The 12,178-nt window shown below is 26.0% G+C and overlaps 1 protein-coding gene across 2 annotated transcripts in view; it reads left to right on the top strand.

Annotated features, from left to right (window-relative positions):
* The window catches only part of LOC107169556 (lachesin-like), a 270,623-nt gene extending 260,067 nt beyond the window's left edge, over window positions 1–10,556 (top strand). For both annotated transcript variants that reach the window (XM_089226856.1, XM_089226855.1), the window contains exons 5-6: window positions 2,010–2,315; window positions 8,117–10,556. In XM_089226856.1, coding sequence (XP_089082982.1) covers window positions 2,010–2,315; window positions 8,117–8,223 — 413 coding nt within the window. In that variant the 3' untranslated portion in view covers window positions 8,224–10,556. The remainder of the gene's footprint in view (window positions 1–2,009; window positions 2,316–8,116) is intronic.
* Window positions 10,557–12,178: the final 1,622 nt, after the last annotated feature.

Here is a 12,178-nt window from a genome sequence, read left to right as displayed (position 1 = left end):
TTTATTATTTTACATTACATAGAATTCATTTTTATTTTTTTAAACCAATATAATTTACAGTATAGATCATTTTTTATAAATTAATATTAATATTAACAATTAAAATGTATTCGAACTTCAGCAGTTATTACTGAAATATTTGAAAACCGTAATGGCTATTATTTATTGTAAGGAATAATAGCTTTTGTCCACTTTAAATTTCTATTATCACCATTATTTGAGAATATGGTGGAAGCGTAATAACATTCCATGAGTGTTTTATATTGGCTGTATTCGTTTAGTTATTTTAGGAGTATGTAACACGAAATCAAACTTTTAACATTTTATTATTTATTATTTTCATCCACACCAAACTTAATAATATGTACATATAGGGAAAACAATTTTAATTTAAAATTCAATTTAATCATAAAACACGTCTATCAAATGTCATGTTCTATAACATCAGTAAAATGTAATTTAAAACATAATTATTAGTTTGAAAAAAAAATAATGTTTTTTTAAATAGTTTTCTGCAAGGTAGACTGTTTAAAAAAATTATTACATCTTTAACAATTGCTTGAATATTTGCTTTTGTTTAATAATTTAATTTCACAAAAAAAAAATTATAATAACGTAGTAAGCTTGTTATTATGATTCAATGGCTGCTAGTCAGTTCATATTTATTTGTTAATTTTTGAGTTTTGACAAATCTACTTTTCTTTCATATACAATATGAATATTTGATACGGACGTAATTTAATATATAAATTATATAATATATAATTATTTTATACATGAAATTTGAGCATATATATTATATATATTATAAAATATAGGTTGGACAATTTAATGTTTTCAAAAACAGTGGATGGTTTTGTAGAATTTCATCGTTTATTGTATAGTTTAAATTGTTCTCATATTTTGTGTAAATATTAACCATAGTTTAATTTATGAATTGCATTGTGCATGTAAGTAAATTGGTTTTCTTATACTTCCGTTAAATATATAATTCATAGTCACTATGGTATTGCCATCGTGTCATACTCTGTACTTAAAAATACTAGTCTAGTCACTGGTTTTAAATTTTTTAAACGTATACATTTGATTATTTGATGATATTATGAGTGCAGAAACAATTCATTGGGAAGGTAACAAAAAACTTAACAAGAAAAAATTTTAATCATTCCGTAGAAAATAATTATATATTCTAGCACACGTTTTTGTTCTTGTGTTAACTACGCGTTGTAATTACGAGTTGACTCTATAGTAGTACCGAATAACTGAACAATACATTATTATAAACACGTATAATAGTAACTATGAAATGATTTTGCAATAATCATGTGTATGACGTTATGGTTTTATGTTATTATGTTTAATATTATATTGTTTCTACTTATTACATGTAATATGTTATTACATATTACATATATGTTGTTATAGGATTTTAATATTAATTCGATTACTATTTATACATTATACACTTGTCTGAAAGTAGTGTTTGTTATTATTTTACATTGTATGAAAGACAAAATTGTATTGCAATACAGATTATAGATGCTTGAAAGAGGCAGGTTGATACATATTTGTCTCCTATTAGCATTTTTAACTATTTTTATCGCATAAAATGCGTACTTCCGCGAACGAGCGATAATAACGTATTCATATCTGACAGTATAAATTATCGCTAAGACCAAACAGAAAATAAATAAAGTAGGAATGTTGACACAAGATAACGGTAGAGAACAACCAATATCTTGGAGACGGGGTTAGCTAGGGTATTATCTAAGGTAAAAGAAACACTATCCAGTCTGATGCAAAAAAAATAATGCTTTAAGTCCAGTCAATAAATTAAATGTACAATAAACAACATTGTTTTTTTTTTCTCATGATGACTATGATAATAATATTATTATCCTAAGCACGTCTTTGTGTGGAGGCGAACAATAATATAATAGTAATATATCGACGGGTTTGGCTTATAATTTTCGTTTTTTTGTTTGTTTTTGTGTTTCCACCGTCCTCAGCGGCCCAAGCTAACATCCACGGTCCCCCAGAGGTGTTCGTGAAGAAAGGCAGTACCATCAGCCTGACGTGTTCAGTGAATGTGCACTCGACGCCACCAAGCTCGGTGATATGGCTTCATGGCACCAAAGTAGTGGACTTTGACTCACCTCGAGGCCGTGGAGGAATCAGTCTAGAAACGGAGAAAACCGAATCAGGTACCACCAGTCGGTTGCTGGTCACTAAGGCTGGGCTATCCGACACCGGAAACTACACGTGCCAGCCAAGTAACGCCAACACGGCCACGGTGTTCGTCCACGTGCTCAATGGTAAGACGAACCTAGATGATATAATTATCAAACTACAGAGATATAGGTGGTCGGCTGTGTCCGAATTTGGTCACAGATTTTAGTGATTTTTAAAGGTAGTACATTTGTATTAAATTCACATGCTTCAAGCCTTCAAGGTTACATCAGTTACTTAGGTAGTACATATTAGTTAAGGCCTATTTTCTATAATTAATACAATACATTTTTCTTTTCCTCATTTACTTATTTTATACTTAGCATCTATAAATATGGTTTAAAATATATAATTGAACAAGATTAGTTGAATTGAATTATAAATCTTAATATTTATAGAATAATCATTTTTAAAGTTGAGAAAAAATATTTGCTTAGGTGATAAAGGTAACACAAAGTAGCAGCATTTTGTTAGTGAATCCTAATTGTCAGCTATCAACAGAAAAACACGTTATCGCAATTAGCATATAATTTTAATCTCGGGTCTTAACTAGTAAAACTGTGCAAGTATGTAGTGTTGTAACTTAAATATAAATAAACACATATGGCTTATTGCAAGGACGATTGCAAATTCAACCGATAAGTAGGTAAACTCCGAACAGGTTTCATTAGAATCAATTTAAAAAAAAAAAAAACATTCTCAATAATTTTGGGAAACGCATCTAGACCAATTTTTTTCAAATCTAAGTACTGGAAACCTAGATTACTCGAATCGGCATGGGACGATAAAAAAATTCGGGTTATCGAAAATTCGACTTATGGAAAACCTCGATATCTCGAATCGGCAACGAATTTCGAGTTATCGAAATATTTCTCCATCTTGACTTCACAAAATCACAAGATGAACTGGACATTTGCTGTCACAGCATTATATTAAATATTAACGTATACATTTCGTAGTTCAATCGACGTATAATTTTACCAATATAATATTTATTATTATTATTTATTATAATGTACAATAAATGTAAGTAGTAGATAAACGTAATTTATCGGAGATATAGACATTATATGGTTTTATATCGTTGAATTTATAACAGTACCTTTTAAGCATAAGGTAAAGATTAGATTGATAATATTAATCGGTTTTCGATTGCGATTATTGTTATTTATAAATTTATAATAATACACTTGATTATTTGGCCTTTGGGTTATCAAGGTATGAACGTGTTATATGTACATATATTATTATATAAATTCGAGTTATAAGCCAAAATTCGGCTAAAAATATTTCGAATTATAGAGAATTTGAGTTACCGAAATTCGAATTATCGAGAGAATTTATCACACATATCATATATTATAAGGCCGGGGCCAAGGCATTCCTTCGAATTATCGAAAATTCGACTTATAGAGGTTTGATTTATCGAGGTTCTACCGTATATTTTACCAATTTTGTTTCTTTGCCATATTGGAATGTAAATCTTCATCACTACAAATAATTATATAGTGAGGCCAAAACTGCATAACAATAATCTATTATAAAATGATTAAAAAAAAAACTACCTAATGAATAATTATTATATAAATCAACAATCTGTTCAATAAGATGGTTTAAACTGGTTTTAAATATGATTTTTTTTCCTGAATTAGACGTTCTTTTCTTATAAATTTCATTAATCTAATGTTACTGTGGAAATATGTGAGCTTTGTAAGCTTAATTTATAAATTTTATTATAACTTGAGTATGACACTCAAAACGAAATGTTTAAAAACAACAAAAAAAATTATTAAAAGAGCCTGAGGTTGACCTGCTAATTTTTTTTCAGCTATTGCCTATACTTAATTACATTTCTCGGTATAGTATAATATTTTTTGCGTTAGAAACATTAAAATAATTATAGTGTAAAAGTAATTTAATTATTTCAATTGAACTACATAGGTACCTAAAAAAATGTGAATATTAATAAATGAATAACCTAGTCCATTATTATATGTAATGCGTATTTTATCATTACTTCACAAAGTATATAATATTTTATATTATAAAATAATATCTCAGATATAACCTTAAGTTACAAAAATTAATTCTAAATAGTTATTTGTTTCCCATGTGTTGGTTGTCATTTGAAAATATTGTAAACTGTCAAACCAATTCAACTTCTTGATTTTACCCAATATCCTTTAAGATTGTTGTCGTTTAATCTTGTATTATTCTTTGAGTACTGATTTCTTAATATTACCCTTTAATAAAAAAAAAATAATGAAAAAATATTAGTCGCGTTTTTCTTTCAGACTTTTTTCAATCATTCACGCGAATAAATACCAAATAAATATTTCATACCATAGAATTTTATTTTTAAAAACCAAAAACCGATGCTTTCAAACTTATTATTATAACTAAGTATATTGTGAACAAAATAAACTATATTACTGTAATTATTTTCGTAATAAAAATTATAAATTATCACAATAATTAATTGATTAACAATAAAGTAACTTAAAATAACTGGAACAGTTATTTTTCAGAATTAAATTATATATACTATATTTTAAATAATGTAACAACAAACGTATAAAAAATGTTCAAATATAAACTAAACTTACTGATATTCACAATAAAACGTAAGAACAGTATATAATTCATTAAAATATTTGTTTTTAATCAATATTTAGTTTTATAATTTTATAATAAAACTTGTTATAATAATATTCAAGCATATCACATGGTACATGGATAAACCATTTGTATTATTATTATTGAGACAATCATTATTTTTTTTTTTTTTTTTTTTTTTTTTTTTTTTTTATTTAAATAAGGCTTCAACTCCTGAGGTTATTAGCCTGCAGTAAATACAAAATAGTAGTTATAGAGTATGATCTTAAAGCTATGGGGACACATTATGTTTGACAATAGAGGGATTTTGTAGAGTATATGTACATTCAATTATTTTTCTAAATTAATTTTTCTAATCCTATGTTTTTGAAAAAAACGTATATGTTTTTGGAGTTATCTTCGCCAAGTGCTTGTTGCATAGTTGATGGGTTCCCGAGGATTTGTCTGGAGTTGGTGAACTTTGGGCATTCTAGCGTGATGTGTTTAATTGTCAGCGCTTTGTCACAGAGTTCGCAGGTCGGGCTGTCTTCTTTTGTTATGAGGTGTAGGTGTGTTAGGCGAGAGTGTCCAATCCGGGTTCTTGTGGTAACTACTTCTTCGTGCCTGGATGAGGATGGGGGAGTTTTCCATGGGTCGACTGACGGTTTAATTTCTTTTAATTTATTTGTGTTTGGAGTCTTCTCCCACGAGCCTTGCCAGTGACTTTTAGTTAGATTATTTATGTTTGAGAGTGCGTCTTGAAATGTTATTTTATTTATTAGTACCGAGCTGGGTGATGTTATTGCTTCGTTGGCTGCCTTATCAGCTAGTTCGTTGCCACTTATGCCAGTGTGGGAGGGGACCCATAGAAATTCGATTTTTTTTTTTGTGTTTGATAACTTTTCTTGGATGGATTGAATTATTTCGTTTTTGGGGTAAGGATTTTCGAGGGCTAGGAGTGCACTAAGAGAGTCACTAATTATAAGTATTTCTTCAGACGCTAATGTCGTCGCGTGTGAGATTGCATTTTGGATGGCTTGACTTTCAGCGGAAAAAATGCTGGTTTCGTGAGGAGATTTGAACATTGAAGTTTTGTTATTTTCTATGAATGCGAAACCGGTTCCATTTGGGGATTTTGAGGCGTCCGTAAAGATTTTTATGTGGTGAGGGTATTTTCCTTCTATTATTTCTGAAAAGTTATTTATTATAGTTGAGTTTGAGGAGATTTTTTTGTCAAATTCGAGTAGTTGGGTATTGGACTTAATATTCCACATCCACGGAGGGGAAGACGGGAAGGTAATTCTGTTAAACATAATTGGTTTGAACTTCATTATATCTGCTATGTTCTTATACGTGTCATCGATAGTGAGAGGTATGTTTGGATTACAATCATTATTATTAAATACATTATTAATGCATTATAATTATTATGTTAATTATTATTCATTTATATAATGCGTTTCAAAAGTATAAGAAAATAAAAAACAAATATTTGAAATTTGGTAATATTAGTGTAATTCACAAACTAAAATATTTTTTTTTAATTTATAATAATTATTAATTACTTATCATCATCTGTGTTTAGATATAAAAAATATACGAATCAATAACGGTGTAGAATATAAACAGAGCTTAAGCAAATGTACATACATCGTTTGACATATGAAATTTTTACCAATCTAATACCTATCTAAAAATATCTCAACTGTTTTTTTTTTTTTTTTTTTTTTTTTTTAATTTATAAATGTGTATAAAAAAATATTAATTGCAGTTTTAAATAAATTGATTTTATTCTGATTTTTTTGTTGGTAGGGAAAGAATAATGGTCATAAAAAACATAATATTTCATGCAATTAGTCTATTATTTATTATAAATAGAACACATATCGTATTTTAAAGACGCGATGTTTTCACGACACAATAATTTATTAATTTAATGCCAGACTCTTGCTGCAATTCACACAGCTATTAATGATACAGTTCGTAACAATAGTTACCTGCATATCTAATGGATTTTTTTTTTCAATGTTTCTTTTTTCAAATATCCAAATAAATATCTTTTTTTTGTAAAGTTGTGATATTTTGTATAAAATAAATATCAGACTGACTTTATGAACAATAAAATTAAGTGAGAAAAAGTTTATGAGCTATCTATATCTGATAGTTTCTATAGTGAATATGAAACACAAAAATCACAAGAGACCTATTTATTTACGTTTTTTAAGAAGTATTTTATACGATAAATGCTCGATGTATAATGTTATGTAGTCTATAGGATTAAACTTGATTTAAAAACACTTTACTGATATTAACTTTATTTTCAACAACATTTTTGTAAATTATAAATTAACCTTGATAAATAAAAACTGTCAAAAATTATTTTAATTTTCTTATGAATACTTATATATTATATCATTAAATATATATGAATTGTACTTATATATATATATATGTTTATTATTATCTTAGGTATAATGTTTATTTATTGTTTACGGCAAAGTTAGTTTTTAAATATTAGAATGATACAATTAATTAACTCAAAAATCGTTATTATAGTTATTAATCGGTATATTATTTAAAACAACTTTATTGATTAAAGTTTATCTTTGATAATTTTTCTTTTTCTTTCTATTATGACGTGTAGGTACATTATATATATAAAGTTGATAATAATTTATCTAGTTTATATGGCGTAACAACGTTTAAGTATTAGGTTCTTATGTACATAAAAATCAGTCATAGTCCCGAAATGAATAGACTTTATTTGTATTGTGTTATAGGTACTCTAATTATTCTTAAAATTCAAAAATTATGCATAAACTGTAATATTATAAATGTTTAAATAAATAAATAATTAAGAGGTCATATTTGGTTTCTTCGACATTAAAATATCTTAGTATCTCCAATATATTAAGATGAATAAAGCTGCAGCTAGATTGCGTACCATTCTTTACAACATTCTACTACGTGTCCAATGTGATAATTTATAACAAAAAACTTAAAATGTGCTGGGCGCTTAAAAAAATTTATATTCAAATGGCATGCATTACGAAAGCTTTATAAAATATATTTTTCCCATATAATTCTATAAATATATACAATATACATATTTAATATATAATGAATATATTAAGCCAAAGTTTGCTGCAATTTTGTTTGACTGTTATCGATGTCACGAATCCTCAACATATGTCTTTACACTCAATCCAAATAGTGAATTCTTGAATATTGAAATGACTTGTGCATATGAATAATGAATGTGTTCACATATTTTTTTTTTGTTCATCTATAGGTGAACATCCTGCCGCTATGCAACATGGTGAACACGGTGCAGGCTCTAAACTAGCTGCATGGTCTTGGACATTAACCATGGCTGCGTTTGCTCTATCTTATAGATGATGTTAAAAAAAATCATAATAATGTTGCTCATTCTCTTACAAGATAAACAGAGCAGTCAATTTTTAATGAAAAAATCTTATGTTTTATCTTATTTTTTTGTTATTAAAATTATTATTTATAATTTATTTTATTTTTTGTTTTAAATTTAAACCTTAGCGTTATTTTTTAAAATTTTGCAATTTATTGCATTAAATACTTTGGCCATAGTATTGTAAAGGAATCATCAGGCACTAAATATGCATAGTGACTGACTAATTATACATAATTAATTTGAAATATTCATCCAATATGTATTTATAATTTAATTTGTTACATTAAAAAAAGTTCAAGAAACATATAAGTACACAACTTGTTGCTATAATAATCATTCCATTAACTTCAAAAACAAAAACCCTAAATATATATCCGGTAACATATTTACGTAAATAATATTATGATATAAATTATACTAGAGTCAACTTAAATTTATTTTTAAATATAAATTTCTGAATCACATGCCAATTTCTAAAGCCTGTTTCGTTTTTTAAATGTTGTACCAAATCAATTCGAACTATGGTAGATGCAGACTTGCAGTCAATTTTTATTAGTTTCTAATAAGCAATACAATTTTAAATAATTTAAAATTTGATTTTTTCAGTCAAGGTATAAAAAGGCACTTAAATATCAAAACAAACAAAGCATTTATAACTAGTTATTGTTTTTATCCGACATTCACATTTTATTTTATCTATTCATCTAAGTACATATTATATACCTACAAAGAGTAGGTAACACGTTGTATTAGGCATCTAACATTTTTTCTTTACTTTTTTTTCCAATTATCATTGTTTATTTTTTAACACACATTTTATTTGACTGGATGGTATAGCTTGCAATAAATTTATTTTATTTTATTTTAACTAGTATCATAATAATTTGGAAATTGGTATTATCAAACCCGCGCAAATATTATTATTTTCAGGTAATAAGTATGATTTCATGAACATTTTTTATTCTATTTTGACAAAAATTTCAGGAATAACAAAACATATATACATATATATTATATAACAAGCCTTACCACTTAATATAAATTATCCATTTTACTTAAAAAATATGAGACACCATTTTCAAAAATAATTATTTAGTGTTTAAGTTAATTTTATATGATATATATAATACATATTTAAATATTTATTTGTTTTCTATTGTTTAATGTTAAATTTGTTAATAGAAAAATGGTGTTTTTCTTCATAATCTTTATTTAAATTATATCATTGCACAATACGTAATTAGTTTACTGACAAAAAAAATAAAAAAAATTGAAATATTTATATGTAACGTAAATATTACCATGATTTTTTGAGAATCTAAAAATGCATTATTAAGAAAATTCTCAATGTAATGTACAACTTATTGGTTTTAAAATTTCAATATATAAAATAATTTGTTCTTAGTTTCTATAAATTTTTAATTTGTTATGTACATAACGAAAGTTACTTTTAAATATATATATATATATATATATATATATCACATATAAGTATATAAAATATGTAAATGTTACAGTAAATTTTGTTAAGCGGAATATAACGTTATTTTCCACAATTAATGTTAACACCTACTAACCAAATATATACTTAGGTAATTATCGTTCAACATCAGATATTTACTTGAATCCTAAATAACATAAGATAAAATAAAATTCAGTTACTATTTCAAAAAATTTAAAAAATGTATTATTATTATACTATATTATAACATAATATTGTTTTGATAAAAAGTACTTTCATGAAAATTACTGTTACTCAACTTGTCACTAATTCTTAAAATCAGTCTTGAAATGATGGCGATAATATCTTTAAGAGACGGAAACACTACTATTTTCTAGCCCACAAGAGATTGACCCATTTTTGAGCATGTTAACTAACGGTTTACATGAAATAGTATTGTAATTCAATAAAAAATTACAAAAATTCCCACATTTGTAGGCAAATAAAGTTAATGACAGATAAATAACGTTATATTCCGTCGTAAACTGTAACATATATTTATATAAATATATATATTATATATACATTACACACATTTATAGAATTGAAGCCATAATATTTTAGTGAAAAAATATGAAGTTTATCAGTTACCTTAGTATTTAGATAAAATTTCTAACGTAAAATAATTGTAAATAAGTCAATTGTAAATAAAACCATTATAATTCTGTCAGTTTTTAAAGTTGATGTACTTATAATATTATTATAGTACAATAATGATTCAAAATTTACCCCATTCCTGAATGTCTATGTAAATTTAGTATCATTATGTAATTTTAAAATAAAAAATATTATTATATTAAAGTACGTTGTTACATATTTATTTATTTATTGTAGCTTCCTGTATAGCAATTTTACTATATAATTGCTATAGTTTCAAATATAACTATATATACTTAAGAACGGTAAGTAAAATAGATGCCAGTTTATAGATTTTTTTCTGTTCAGATTTATTTTCTATCTTAGGATAATTTCAGTTTTTCTTATACCTATCCAACATTAAGATCAAACTTTATGATTAAATCAAAACAAAATTGCATCCACTCGATACTAACTGTGAATAAATTTTAAACATATTTTTTGGTTAAAAATTTTTGCTATACTCGTATATTATAGGAAAAATAATTAGTACAAATTAGTATTATAAAGTAGGCTGAGTTGTATTAATAACTGCTAATATACAGATTTCTTACCAAGATGGCTGAATTACACTTATTGCTGCGAGTTATATTCAAAAGGATTTGAACATTCACAGTTCTCTAAAGAGTTGTTATATTTTAAAGGAAAAGTGCATGAAGGTCAGCTAGATTTATGATTTATGATAGATATTTTTGTTTATAAATACCTAGTTGTTATAGATTATAGGATTTGAGAATAATATTTATTTATTACTATTATTTGTTTAATGTAAGTTTATTCTATTTGTTTGTGTCATTTAAAATGCTAGCAAGACTCCAGAGTGCTAATTTTTATCGCAGAACAAAATTAGCTGCAAACATAAGAAATAGAAAAGGTCAAAAAACATACGAATAATACCAATGAAACTGTAAGTTATTCAGCAGTGCTTTTGAACTCATTGGATTTTCCAGGCATGACATCATACCATTTACAATTGAAGATTGAATCTCCTATTATTTCGCTTTGTAATTTGAACTCACCAAGGCTGTGCAATAGTACGCGATTAGTCATTAAAAAATTGATGGAAAACACGTATCCCTATTATTATCATTTACCACAGATGTCCCAATTGAATTCAAACGGGTTCGATTTCCAATTATATTGGTATTCGAAATGACAATCAATAAGTGTCAATGGCAAACTATATTTGTTTGTGGCTTAGATTTGGGTAAACCATGTGTTTCACACAGAAAATTAAACGTAGCATGTTCTTGTATGGGTAAACCATGCAGTTTCTTTGTGTTGGCTAAAGATATACTCACTAAAAATATCGTACACTCCATTGCACTAAGAGACTGAGTATGTTTTTAATTTTCATAATGTGTGATAGAGATATAATTTGAAATTTATTAGTTAAGATAGTAAAAAAGTACAATAAATTTAAAAAAATTAATATTTGGTGTTTTGTTATTGTTCCCAGTGCTCCATCCCTCTATCAGTCATATCAGTAAAACACTTAAACACAGAATTCTTATTTAGTTATTTTTTATTTGACTACCAATATATTTATAAGAAATAATTTATATGGCAAAAAAAGGTACTCTGGGCAGCTAGTAATTTTTTAGAATAATTAATAATTAATAATTTTCCTTTTCTTTCTTTTTTTTTTTTTTATTAAAGCATTATATACAAAAACGATTTGAACATTACAGTTAACAGTAATTAAATTGTATTAAAGAGAAACTAAATTGTGGTTGTTTGAGTAAAATTTCTTCCGTTAGCGACACTTAGTTTTGGGGTTATAAGTA

The sequence above is a fragment of the Diuraphis noxia genome, unplaced genomic scaffold, assembly GCF_037042655.1.
Source record: "Diuraphis noxia isolate RWA-SAM2 unplaced genomic scaffold, SU_Dnox_SAM2 contig0004, whole genome shotgun sequence".
Lineage (NCBI taxonomy): Eukaryota > Metazoa > Arthropoda > Insecta > Hemiptera > Aphididae > Diuraphis > Diuraphis noxia.
The sequence above is the reverse complement of the archived record's forward strand: the minus strand, read 5'-3'. Positions and strand labels throughout refer to the sequence as shown.